Source organism: Anolis sagrei, chromosome 6 (assembly GCF_037176765.1).
Source record: "Anolis sagrei isolate rAnoSag1 chromosome 6, rAnoSag1.mat, whole genome shotgun sequence".
NCBI classification, from domain to species: Eukaryota; Metazoa; Chordata; class Lepidosauria; order Squamata; family Dactyloidae; genus Anolis; species Anolis sagrei.
The window spans coordinates 62,441,187-62,455,543 of NC_090026.1; the positions used below are offsets into that span (position 1 = coordinate 62,441,187).

Sequence of the window (14,357 nt, forward strand, 5' to 3'; positions counted from 1 at the left end):
TGTGACAATGTATTAACAATTGCCTTCACACAGGGACTGTGGTGCAGCTGGCTGGGAGTCAGCTGCATTAAGATCACTACTGACCGAAAGGTCATGAGTTCGAAGCCAGCCCAGGTCAGAGTGAGCATCCGACCAATTTGTGTAGCTTGCTGTCAACCTTTGCAGCCCGAAAGACAGTTGCACCTGTCAAGTAGGAAATTTAGGTACTGCTTATGCGGGGAGGCAAATTTAACTAATTTACGAGGCCATAAAAATCTCCAGCAAGCATGCAAAGAATGAGGAAGTACTTCATCAGTGTCACAAATGGTTGGTGAAGGGACAGCTCCCCTCGTGGCCAGAATACCCTCAAAAAAAGCTGGAATGTTAAATTGCCTCTGTGTCTGTCTATATGTGTTGTGTGTCTATGGCACTGAATGTTTGCCATGTATATGTACATTGTAATCCGTCCTGAGTCCCCTGTGGGGTGAGAAGGGTGGAATATAAATTCTGTAAATAAATAAAATAAAACAATTGTAATAAAGTCAGCTTACTTGGCTTATTTCTTCAGTTGGTTCATACCGTTTCAGTGCAGCATTCTGGGAGACACCATCATCCTTTAATTCTTGTACTGAACCTGGAGGCTTGATTTTTGGCAGTAATATTATGTCCCAGGGAATGTCCTCATATCCTCTTTGAAGTAGGAATAAGAAATTGAAAAGCAATTACTGCAGCTGATTATTATAGCCAATTGCAGTTAAATAATTTACACAGCTTTCTTCCAGAGATTTACAGAAGAGAACTTGTAATGCCAGCTCATATGTGTTTGAGTACTCATACAAGAGGGGGGAAAGGGAAAGGTTTTTGTATCTTTATTTTCAAGAAAAGAAAAAGAAATATGTGTAATACAAGTCACCATTTATGCAAATAAATAAACAAGAGTTATTTTCATGTATTGCAAAGGAAGAGAAATATCAAATATTTGTGACAGTGAACATCGGCAGGAATAGAAGCAGGACATGGAAGCTGGCTTTATTTATCAGAAATAGAAGCTAACCTTTGAGTTGTTGAGGTATACATATACTTCCGAGCTTTCTCATCTCTGCAGGTTTCAGAAGAAGGATCTTTTAACTTAATTAAATACAATACAATATTAACAGCATGCAAGATAATGCAGAAGATTGTTTTCTAAACTATAGTTTCTCAAGTACACATTTAGGTACTGTTCCCTTTTCCAGGCAGACTCCAAAGGGGGGCCTAGACAGAGAAGAATAGTCCATTTTATGGGGGGGGGGAGTTAAAGAAGGAAACAATTTTCCTCATTTTAACTGATTATTCCTTTCCCCTTTCTCCCCCATATCATAAACTAAGGTTGTTTTGACGATGGTAACATGGGTGTGTGGGGGGAATAACAAGAACAGGGGGAAATTGTTTAACTCCTTCAACCCCCTTCCCCCCATAACATTGTGTCGCACTTTATCTCACAATTCAGCAGCAGATCAGTTGCACAACTTCAGCGCTTTCCAGTAGCTTCTTCCTGCACAATATTTTCAGTCAACTGCTCCCACAAACTGCAATCACTCTGGAACTCTTTACAGGCACTTGAGCACATGCCCAGCCATTGTCAGTTTTACTATTGTTTTCCCCTCCAATCTAGATGACACTACAAACTTACCACAGCACACGGTTATATCTTGTCTTAGCAGACAGGTTCCTTTAATAAATTACACAGAGCCTTCGGCAAACAGCATCACCGCACAAGGAGAGGAATATACACTGTACATGACTTCCTTATATACAATTCTGTACATTTACATATAGCAATCACTGATTGGTTCCCAACTCATTAACTTAACTCAGACCCAGGATTACATCATTCACAATCACCTGGACCAGGCCAGAACACATTCCCCAAATGATTCCCTATATACAGTTAATGCATGACTCGGCATTTCCAATATAAGCCTATTAGCAGTGCATGACTCAGCTATATTACATTACAATACATTGTAAAACCTGACACATTGACTATCCTGCTCTGTCTAGCACTCTCTTGTGACCTCCACCCGGATAATAGAACAGTACCCACATTTACCAGGTAAACTTTCCCATGATGTTCAGATTATTGAGTGGGTTGAGAACATTAGATAAATCTTCTTGTTCTCTGGATTCTAGTAACTCTACAATAGGGCTTGCTTCACAAGATTTAGTCAAGAGGTTTGACATGGCTTTCCTCTATAGCTGAGAAAAAGTGCTTTCTTGACAAGAACACATTAAGGAGGGGCTATTGTAATTAATAATATGTTAAAGTAATCTTAGCAATTAAAGGGGAGGGGAAGTAACTGGAATGCAGACTTCACATGATGACAAAGAGATAGGGAGTGGAAAATCTACTTCCATTTACAAGGTCTCTAATTCCATTTAAATGGAACTTACATGAACACAAAATAAAAACACTTGCAAAAGAAAATGGATAGAAAATTAAAGGTATTATCTGTAAATACAAACAGCTTATCCTCGATTTTAAAGAGATATATGAGGGGTATTTTTTAAGTAAGATCCGTTTTGTTGTAGACACTAGTAGTTCGCGCGCATACCGCAACGAGTGCATGCGTCGTGTACCGGCATGCCTCGGGAACAACTGTGCTCAGTTTCCGCTCTGTAGCTAACCTGTACGGTTCTGTTCTGTGCTTTAAAAATGTTTAAGACTATCAACTCACCAGCCGCATGTGAGGTTTGCTCAGTGATACGGTTTTTGTCAGCAAGGACCTGCCTGTTGCAGAAATTCATCGACAGATTTGTGAAGTGTACGGTGATACTGTTATGAGTGAAAGCAAAGTGCGTAAGTGGGTATGACAATTAAAAGATGGCCGTGACAACGTCCATAATGAGGACCGTTCTGGTCACCCTTCTTTGATTACAGACGATTTGGTGGCTTCAGCAGGCAGCAAGTTTTTATGAAGAGGGTATTTTAAAATTGGTTCAGAGGTATGATAAGTGTTTGAACAAACTTGGCAACTATGTCGAAAAATAGAGTGAAGTATGTACTTTCTGAAAATAAATTTACTTTTTTGAAGTAAACTTTCGTTGTGTACTTATGTTCCAACGGACCTTACTTAAAAAATATCCCTTGTACAATACAAATTACAGTAAAATAAACGTCACAACTAAGCATATAAATACAATAAGCAATCTACACAAAGCATAAGAAGAAGAAGAAGAAGAAGAAGAAGAAGAAGAAGAAGAAAGTAATAAACAACATAATGACAGTGAGCGGGCCACATGTACAATAAAATGGTTTAAAAACTCAGGGTGAGATAAAAGGAGCAGATTATTTGCATGGGGGAACTCATAGAGAAACAGTGTAATAAACATACCTTCGTACAAGGCGGCGGGAGGGGGTACTCCTAGGTCAAAATGTTGAGGGGGGCAATAGCTAAAGCTTGTGTGGCTGCTCTCCAAAAGCGCAGAGGCATAGCAAGGTCTTGAGATTCTTTTTAAAGGTTTCTAAGGTAAGGGCTTTCCTAATCTCACAGGGTAATGAGTTCCAGAGTCGGAGAGCCACAGAGGAGAAGGCTCTCTCGCTTGGCGAGCCTGAGAAACTGGCAAGGGCGAAAGGAGGGCCTCTCCCGAAGATCGAAGAGCTTGGGCTGGTTCATGGAGAGAGATATGGTCACGAAGGTAGGCGGGTCCCAAAGCGTTTTTGAGTACAAAAGATAAGAAATAGCTGCCTGCACTCATTCTTTTAATTAACCAGTCCCACTTAGGGACCTTCCACACAGTCATATAACCCCGAATATCAAGGCACAATATCTGCTTTGAACTGGATGATCTTAGTCCACACTGCCATATAATCCAATTCAATGTGGATTTTATACAGTTGTGTGAAAGGGACCATAGCTTCATTAAGTTGTATTTAATGAGGGTTCCAACAGCATTAGACTACCTTTTTACTGCCAGCAAAAAAGAAAGAATTGGAGACTGATCCTGGGAAGTACATATGATTTACAGGCAGAAGAAGAAATGGATCTTCTTTTATAGAGTATCAGTTATGTCGTATTTTATTATTTTATGATTATCCTGATTTTTTAGAAAGCAACAAACATAGCAACTATTATACAGGCTTCCAAAGTTGAGGGACATAGACACTTAAAAATGTATGTAGGAATTCAGCATTCTAAATCCAATAATGACCTCTGATTTGCTCTACTGCATACAGCTTTTTCACAACTTCCTTTGACTTTTAATGTTGTAATATTTCACTGAATAAAGTAGGAATTGAAATTACTAATGAAATTTATGAAAGAACATATGTGAGGTATGACATTTGATTGCATTTTTAAAATTCAGCATCCAAAAATACATTCAAATATTTATAATATTGAAAAATATTTTAAATACTTCTAGGTTACCTTTTTCAGCATTAACTTTAAATATTATTTCACTAACTCTTGACTTGCATTTACAACATCGTTTAATTATTTTAAAGTCAATTATTGGTCTGACAACCAGACATTTACAGTAACACCACTTTCTAAATACATTCAAGGTTTATATAAACAGCAGAATCAATATCAGTAAACAATATCAGTAAAATTACCTTAACATCCGGGTCTACACAAAAGGCAAATCTATGACTTGAGAAACTGTCTTTTGTTTTAGGCTGAACAGGTATAGCTTTTCCTGGACTTGTACTTCCTGAAAGAAAGTGTTGAACGTTTTGTGATGTATATATTGCAGCACTCAGATTTTAAATAAATTTACAGCTCTATATGTTATGTACAAGTGAAAGAATTGTATAACTATGATAATAAGTAAGCCTTTGAAAGCAGTAGGGATTCCTCCTAACTTACACAAAGTGCTTTTAGTAATATTGCTAGTCATTCATCAGATTTGTAGTTTTGTGAATCTACATGAAGTATTCTGTTCTAAAATCTGTTTGAAGCTTGAAATTTCCTAATCATATAAAAATAATATCTGGTATCAATGTATTGTCAAAGGCTTTCATGGCTGGAATCACTGGGTTGCTGTAGATTTGTTTCGGGCTATATGGCCATGCTCTAGAGGCATTCTCTCCTGACATTTTGCCTGCATCTATGGCAAGCATCCTCAGAGGTTGTGAGGTCTGTTGGAACTAGGAAAATTGGATTTATATATCTGGGGAATGACCAGGATGGGACAAAGAACTCTTGTCTGTTGGAGCTAGGTGTGAATGTTTCAACTGACCACCTTGATTAGGATTTGGTGGCCTAGCAGTAAAAACTGTGAATCCTATGAACAGAAAGATGGAGTAGCCATGGGGAGCCCTCTCAGCCCAGTCATAGCAAATTTCTACATGGAACACTTTCAAAAACAAGCCCTGGAAACAGCAACAAAAAAGTCCACGATATGGTTCAGTTATGTGGATGACACTTTCACCATTTGGAGCCATGGAGAAGAAGAACTAAACAGGTTCCTGGACCATCTTAACAGCATCCACCCTAACATCCAATTCACCATGGAAAAAGAAAATGAAGGAAAACTGCCTATTTCTAGATGTCCTAGTCATCCACAAACCAGATCAACAATTGGGTCACACAGTTTACAGAAAACCCACACACAGAGACAGATATCTACATAAAAACTCCAACCATCACCCAAGTAAAAAAGGAAGCACCATTAAAGCCTTGGCAGATCATGCATGGTGTTGGAGGAAAGTTCTGAGAGTGCCTTGGACCACAAGAAGATCCAACCAGTTCATCCTCCAGGAAATAAACCCCGACTGCTCATTGGAGGGAAGGATACTACAGACAAAGTTGAAGTACTTTGTCCACATCATGAGGAGACAGCAAAACCTAGAGAAGACAATTATGCTGGGGAAAGTGGAAGGTAAAAGGAAGAGGGGTCGACCAAGGGCAAGATGGATGGATGGCATCCTTGAAGTGACTGGACTGACCTTGAAGGAGCTGGGGGTGGTGACGGCCGACAGGGATCTCTGGCGTGGGCTGGTCCATGAGGTCACGAAGAGTTGGAGACGACTGAACGAATGAACAACAACAGACCATGCAAAAAGAATCTGCGATCCCCACCTCCTCCAAGATGAACTGAACCACCTAAACTGGGCTCTACAGGCCAATGGATATTCCACCTCAGACATCAGAAGAGCTGCAAGACCGAGAACAAGCCACGAATTCAAGGGAAAGGGACTTCAGAACCTTTCTCAAAGCAAATGAATACGTTCTCCTGTTGTTTTCTCTGAACTCACTCCGATTTGTCTATATTATTCTTAAAATAAGGTACACAGAAATGTGTGCGGGGTGGGGAGTGGGGGGGGGTAGTTCAGTTTACTGGGATTCATTTGGGGGAGTTTTCCTTTTACTAAGGATTTATTTAGTGAGTGACTTGACCAAGGTGCTGAAATTGAAAAAAAATCCTAAAAATCAGTAGATGTGCGAATCTTTCTGAAATTTTGGAGGAATTATGCCCTCGTTATGTCATGTAATTGTAGATAAATTCAAGGGAATAGCCCTTGTAGGGTTTTTTTTTTAAAAAAAGTTATTAATAAAATTTCCCAAAAAGCAGTGGATGAGTGAAACGGTCTGAAACTTGGGGAGCTACATGTGTCTTATAAGTGTAGCAAGCTTCATTCTGATAGCCATAAAAATGATGGAGAAACAAGCCCTGGAAGTGTTCCCATTAGCACAAATGGGCAAATTAATTAAACAAAATATTAACAAAGTTTGGTGTTTTTAATTTGAAACTAAATGGGCCTCTCAAGGTAATTTAGAAACACTTCTGAAACAAAACAGGGGGCTTACTAAATTAATATTCTGAAACAAAACAGAGTTTTTGGCATTTTGCACACCTCCACTAATTATATAGTGTCGATATATCCATTGAGTCATCTTTTTTCTTTGTGGTTTTCATGATTTGGGAAGAGCCAGTCAGCATGTGGTGTGTATGTGCGTGGCTCTTTCTAGTACCCAGAATTGAAATGTACCACTCTTTGGTTTGCCATATTTAGGCATGGTTTACAAGGCATTCTGGGTTTACCTGTCTTCCCTCTTGCTTGTCTTGGTTGGGGATTTAGAATTGATTATTGATGCATGCTCATAGAATTGTAATTACTTTGGAATGTGTTGTACTCCAGAGCTGGAAACAGGGCCCTCTTGTCATTAATACAACACACCTTGGTTTAGGAAAAATACAATCCTTTTTATTGAATGATGACTATAAGATAGATTGAAGTCCAAAGGTAAAAAAGCCAAAATGAAACAGCAAACAGCAATGTCCAGAAAGCTTGCAGAAAATCCAAAGCAGTAAAGTCCAAACAACTCTCAGTAGAAATCCATGAACAGATTAGCCCCAGCTAATTTTCACTTAAAGCCAGAAATTCCCTTAGAGACCAGATCACTGGAAACTGGAAAATCCAGGAGGTTTGTACTTGATACTAAATGATGCTTGGTCTGAGGGAATCCCCCTCACAGGCACTCTTAAATCCCAAAAACCGATTCTGGCTAACTCTAATCTTTGGTTTCAGTTGTTGGATTCTCTCAGACCTACATAAACACTGAGCCTCCCTGTGGTTCTGGCTTATCTCCAAGCTGCAACTGTTATCATTGACCCGACCAGGTGTCAAGTTATCTTGCAAGATCGGGCCAGGAGGAAAAGGGAGTGAATTTTCTTCTCTCGGTCTGACAGAAACTTTCTCATGAGAACTTGGCTTTTCCCTTGAAGCCTCTAAATCAAAGCCTGTAGGACTTTTACTGCTCAAAGTGTCTCCATCTTGAGCCTCATCCTCACTGATCACTTCAGCCACACTATCCAAACTTGGCCCAACAACATTAGCATCAACATTGGCATCAGCATTAGGCAATACAATCAGAGATTCAGGCTCAGGTTCACACACAGGCTGAGTCCCAACAGCATGTACCATTGTCAGGACTTTGGGCAATATGGCATTGGTGCAAAATTCAGCCTTGGAGAAACTGGGCACTGAACCCATCATTCCTAGAGGGAGGGGCCTTAGGGAATTTTCCACGATGACATCCACTTGGGGAAAGACCTGCTTTCACTCCCTGGTGGCAGAAAACTACACAATCTCTGTGCTCCCAGGGGAATTATTTGTTGTCATCTCTGTTGCTGCCTCCTGCTTTGGGTCAGGAGGCAAGTGCATCAAACACTTGACTGCTGTTTTTGGACTCAATGGATGTTTCTGTCATGCCAAGCCAACTTACAGAGCTCTAAGTATATTAAAATTTGGGTTTGTTTTCTTTCAACTGTTCAGGGCCAATCTCAATAAGAGCTACATTGACCTTGCCACCACTAGACCTGCAATCCAGCTTACATGCCAGAAATATGGTTGAACAGAAACATCTTTGCTCACTCGTAATGGAATTGCAGTTACACAATATTTTGCAAAAGATGTAGTTTATCCTTTTAAAACAAATCTTATTTAAGTATGGCACTTGTATTGAAATTTCATTTTTAGTTATTCCACTGGAAAATATAGCAGTAACAACCATAATGCAATTTACCTCCAATTTTGGCCCTTAAAGAAATATCTGGGACTGCTCTGCTGTTCCATCGTTGATTCTGACTTATGTTTTCTAATAGAAATGATGTTCTTCTCTTAGTAATCCGGTCTCTCTGGTGGGGGATACATGTCTCCTGAGGTGGTTGCACATCTTTGCCACTACTCTGTAGTTCAATGTATTTTCTAGATGGGATTTGTTGATCTGCTTCAGCTTCAGCTGCTGGGCTTAAAAGTCCTGAGAAAGAGCTAATTACTGGCTCATCTTCCCGGTGTGGAGCTAAGATGTAGCTTTCATCTTCAGGTGGTATAAAAGGATTGGATTTAAGAAAAGAACTGCTGCACTTCTCAGTAAAACTGGGAAACAAATGTCTGTCTTCAGGACCCCTCACAAAAGGCATATACATTTTCTGTAGCAGACGTTCATACTGATGTTGGGGCATTTTGTGAAGTGAATCAGAGTGAAGATTTGAGTGGTTAAAAGGACTGAAGTGCCTTGTAGTGACATGAGAAGCCATCACTATAGTTGTTTCCAATTAGAAGTAAAGCCTTTAGTTATTTTCTGATAGTATCCAGCAGCTCTCGTTAAAACAGATTTTTCCGTGAAAAGCACCAGAACACAACTTCATGAACGTTTAAAAACAATAACTGCAAGAAAATAGCAAACCACGAGTATAATGAAGTTGCTAAAAGAGCAAAGAGTTTCTTTGTTGCTTAGTGACAACAGAACATGAGCACACAATGAAACTTTTCGTACTTCATAGTGACCTGGATCTAGGAGATCTGTTTGATCTGTGAATGAAATAATCCTTTTATCTACTTGTCACATAAATCAAGTATTTTTCAATCTTTTCTAGTACAGTATTTAATTTAACTTACATTTAAAACGATAGTTTAAAATAAATAATCTTTATATACCATTGTTTTGCCTTTCCAATTTTTGCTTCAGTGTGTCGTAGAGGCTCCTTCTTTGGAGGCTTTTAAGCAGAGGCTAGGTAAAGGTAGTCCCCTGACATTAAGTCCAGTCATGTCTGACTTTGGGGTGTGGTGCTCATCTCCATTTCTAAGCCGAAGAGCCAGCGTTGTCCGTAGACACCTCCAAGGTCATGTGGCCGGCATGACTGCATGGAGCACCGTTACCTTCCCACCAGAGCGGTACCTATTGATCTACTGCCATTTGCATGTTTTCAAACTGCTAGGTTGGCAGAAGCTAGGGCTGATAGCGGAAGCTCACGCCGCTCCCCGGAATCGAACCTGCGACCTTTCGATCAACAAGCTCAGCAGCTCAGTGCTTTAACCCACTGCGCCCCCGGGGGCTCTCGACCATCTATTAGGGGTGCTTTAATTGTGCTTTGCATGTATGGTGGAGGGTTGGACTGGATGACCCATGTGGCCTCTTCCAATTTAAGGATTCTGTTATTCCAATTCTAGGATTCCTCAACTGCAGAAAGAAGAAACAAAAGGTGCTGGTGTTAGGATTTCACTTCTCAGGGGTGTAGAGAGGAATGTCAGCTGGATAAGAACAAATAATAAAAAGTATGTGGTCTTCCTTGTGTCCGTATCCAGGATTTTACTGACACATTGCTGAAGCTCACCAGGAACGCAGAGCAGTACTTCTTTCTTCTGATTCATATGGGCACCAACGACAGTATTTTCCAATTTCCTTGTCTCCTGTGCTATACTAATAATATAATATACTAGCTGTGCCCTGCCACGCGTTGCTGTGGCCTATAGTAAAACTTATCAAAGTTGAGGTAGATATCTGGACTATTATGAAAGAGAAGTACCTACCTATTCCTTCCCCCTTTTCCTCCCCCTTTCTCTCCTTTCTTCTCTACCTCTTTCTTTCTTTCCTTCTTTCACTACTTGGTTTCATCCTTCTCTCTTTCCTTCATTCCCTCCCCCTTTCTTCCTTTGCCTTTCTTCCCTCCCTGTTTGCTTCCTTCTTTCTCTTTTTATTTCCTTTTATTTCACCACCATCATAACAATAACAACAATGCAATGCATTGCCTCTGGGACCTGACACCTCTCCCATTCCCCCTAAAAGGGTCTAGTAGGAATAATAGCATAATAATAATAATAATAATAATAATAGAAATAACAACCTTTACCCGCCACGTGTTGCTGTGGCCAACCTTCCCTCTTTCTCTCCTTCTTTCCCTCCTTCCTTCCTTCCTTCCTTCCCTCCCATCTTTCCTTCTCCTCTTCCTTCTCTATCTCTTTCCTTCCTTCCCCCTTTTCCTTTCTCTTCTGGTCTCTTTTCTTCCTTCTCTCTTTCCTTCTTTCCTTCCCTCCCTCTTTTTCTACATCTTCCCCCTTCCTTCACTCCCTCTTTCCTTCCTTCATTTCCTTTTTTCTTTCCTTCTCTCCTTCCTTCCTTCCCCCTTTTTCTTTGTCTTCTGGTCTCTTTTCTTCCTTCTCTCTTTCCTTCTTTCCTTCCCTCCCTCTTTCTCTACATCTTCCCCCTTCCTTCACTCCCTCTTTCCTTCCTTCATTCCCTTTTTTCTTTCCTTCTCTCCTTCCTTCTTTCCCCTTTTTTCTTTCCCTCCCTCTGTCTCTCATTTCTTCCTTCTCTACCTCTTTCCTTCCTTCCCCCTTTTTCTTTCTCTTCTGCTGTCTCTCTTTTCTTTCCTTCCATATTTCCTTTGATTTCCTTTTCTTCTTCCTTCTTTCTCTAACTTTCCTTCCTTACCCCTTTATCTCCCTTTCTCTTTCTTCCTTTTTTCCTTCCTTCCTGTCTTTCCTGGATTTTGACAGGGCGGGAAGGGGCGGGGTGGGGTTTGGAGGTGGCGTGAAGTAAAAGGAGGTAAGATTGGGGCAGGCGAGTGATGGAGTGTGAGGTTGTGTGTGTGTGTGCGGCAGCAGGGGGAGTGATGGAGCGTGGGGTTGCGTGTGTGTGTGCGGCAGCGGGGGGGAGTAGGGTTGCGTGTGTGTGTGTGGCGGTGGGGAGAGTGATGGAGCATGGGGTTGCGTGTGTGTGTGTGGCAGCGGGGAGGAGTGGGGTTGCGCGTGTGTGTGTGGCGGTGGGGGTGATGGAGCGTGGGGTTGCGTGTGTGCGTGCGGCAGGGGGGGTGTGTGCGGGAAGCAGCGCGGCAGGGCTTGGAGTGGGCATGGCTTCCGCAGAGGGAACTGTGTGCGCGCGCCAGGGAACTTGCGGCTGGGCACCAATGCGCATGCTCAGTTGTTTTGCCGTTTTGTGAGTGTGTTGTGTTGTTTTTCATTTTTAGTAGATATGTTTGTACCTTATGGGTTGTGTTATGGGCATGGGAATTTTGGTTAAGTTTCGTTGGGGGGTTTGTGATTTTTGTTGTTTTGCCGTTTTGTGAGTGTGTTGTTGTGTTGTTTTTCATTTTGAGTAGATATGTTTGTACCTTGTGGGTTGTGTTATGGGCATGGCAATTTTGGTTAAGTTTCGTTGGGTTTTTTTTTAGTTTTGTTGTTTTGCCGTTTTGTGAGTGTGTTGTTGTGTTGTTTTTCATTTTGAGTAGATATGTTTGTACCTTGTGGGTTGTGTTATGGGCATGGCAATTTTGGTTAAGTTTCGTTGGGTTTTTTTGAGTTTTGTTGTTTTGCCGTTTTGTGAGTGTGTTGTTGTGTTGTTTTTCATTTTGAGTAGATATGTTTGTACCTTGTGGGTTGTGTTATGGGCATGGCAATTTTGGTTAAGTTTTGTTGGGGTTTTTTGAGTTTTTTGTTTTGCCGTTTTGTGAGTGTGTTGTTGTGTTGTTTTTCATTTTGAGTAGATATGTTTGTACCTTGTGGGTTGTGTTATGGGCATGGCAATTTTGGTACAGTTTCGTTGGGGGGTTGTGGAGTTTTGCTATCCGGTTGAACCAACCTAACAGATTTATATATATAGATTGTATATACATATATTTATAATATTATAATGTAATACAATATAATACTAATAATAATGACATTATAATTATATATTTCATATTACACATAATATTACTAATAATATTACAATATAATGTATTGTCGAAGGCTTTCATGGCGGAATCACTGGGTTGTTTTAGGTTTTTCCAGGCTATATGGCTATGTTCTAGAGGCATTTTTTCCTGACATTTTTCCTGCATCTATGGCAAGCATCCTCAGAGGTAGTGAGGTCTGTTGGAAGTAGGAAAATGGGTTTATATATCTGTGGAATGACCAGGGTGGGACAAAGGACTTTTGTCTGCCGGAGCTAGGTGTGAATGTTTCAACTGACCACCTTGATTTGCACTTAATGCTTGGAAGTGCCTGGGGGGAATCTTTTGTTGAGAGTGATTTGATGTGCCTGATTGTTTACTCTCTGTTGTTTTGCTGTTGTAATTTTTGAGTTTTTTAATACTGGTAGCCAGATTTTGTTCATAGAAGCTATTGAAATCCACAACATGTGGACAATTTCAACAGAAAGGAAGAAACCATGAAAATGAACAAAATCTGGCTACCAGTATTAAAAAAACACCTAGCTCCAGCAGACAAAAGTCCTTTGTCCCACCCTGGTCATTCCACAGATATATAAACCCATTTTCCTACTTCCAACAGACCTCACTACCTCTGAAGATGCTTGCCATAGATGCAGGCAAAACGTCAGGAAAAAAATGCCTCTAGAACATGGCCATATAGCCCAGAAAAACCTACAACAAGTTACAATATAATGGTATAGTACAATATAGTATATAATACTGATATTGTACTATGCTAATAATATAATATATTTTATGTATATATATCTTGTAATCTGCTCTGAGTCCCCTTCGGGGTGAGAAGGGTGACATATAAATGTCATAAATAAATAAACTCTAGGATTCTATTATTGTTTCTTACAGCGGGGGGTGGGACTGAATGGCTCTTGATCTACACTGATCATGTAATGCACTTCAAAACTAGAATCAATCTGTGATGGTCAGAAAACTCCCACAAAAGCGTATGAAGGAAACCTCTTAACATGCATCAGTGGTCTTCCATTCATGTAATCACCACCTGGACCTTGATCTGGTTCAAGAATTTCCTATATAATCATCTGCATAGCAAAACCACTTTCTTCAATACTAGTTTGAAACTCTATTAGATGGTTAGTGTAGATGTACCCTATGTCTATAATATTACACCACTATTTTAAATATTATGAAAGTATGCCTTTCATGGAAGAAATGTTGAGAAACATACTATTTGGCCACTGCACGTGATAATCATAGAATCATAGAATCATAGAGTTGGAAGAGACCTCATGGGACATCCAGTCCAACCCCTGGCCAAGAAGCAGGAAAACTGCATTCAAAGCACCTCCGACAGATGGCCACCCAGCCTCTGTTTAAAAGCTTCCAAAGAAGGAGCCTCCACCATGCTCTGGGGCAGAGAGTTCCACTGCTGAACGGCTCTCACAGTCAGGAAGTTCTTCCTAATGTTCAGATGAAATCTCCTTTCTTGTAGTTTGAAGCCATTGTTCCGTGTCCTAGTCTCCAGGGCAGCAGAAAACAAGTTTGCTCCCTCCTCCCTATGACTTCCTCATATGAACTTCACTGCATGAGCACTTCCTGTAATACATGTATGGTATGTGATGATATTAAGATTTCATGAAGTATCTGCACACAGGTGCTTTAATAAATATCACAATTGAGGGAAAAGATCTGACCGAGTATGGGACACAGAGTGTAAGCATAGAGCATAATATGAATACTGTTTATCAGATATATGTTATATGGGAGTACAGAAGAAGCCTGCTTGCACCTAGAATGAGAAGCTGTTGGGATATTGGGAGGGGAAAGATGCAGAGAAATGGGAGGAAATGTCATTTCCCAGGGAAGAGAGTGAGAACACAGTGATGTAATGTTACATCACAGTAACATTAGGTAAAGGTAAAGGTCCAGTCATGTCTGAC

General features: G+C 40.5%; 1 protein-coding gene across 1 annotated transcript in view; it reads right to left on the minus strand.

The window, feature by feature from the left end:
- Window positions 1–9,006, minus strand: part of SPMIP7 (sperm microtubule inner protein 7) — a 31,856-nt gene extending 22,850 nt beyond the window's left edge. The window contains exons 1-4 of the mRNA XM_060783325.2: window positions 8,493–9,006; window positions 4,577–4,674; window positions 1,034–1,107; window positions 531–669 (exon numbers count right to left, since the gene is read on the minus strand). Coding sequence (XP_060639308.2) covers window positions 531–669; window positions 1,034–1,107; window positions 4,577–4,674; window positions 8,493–9,006 — 825 coding nt within the window. The remainder of the gene's footprint in view (window positions 1–530; window positions 670–1,033; window positions 1,108–4,576; window positions 4,675–8,492) is intronic.
- Window positions 9,007–14,357: the final 5,351 nt, after the last annotated feature.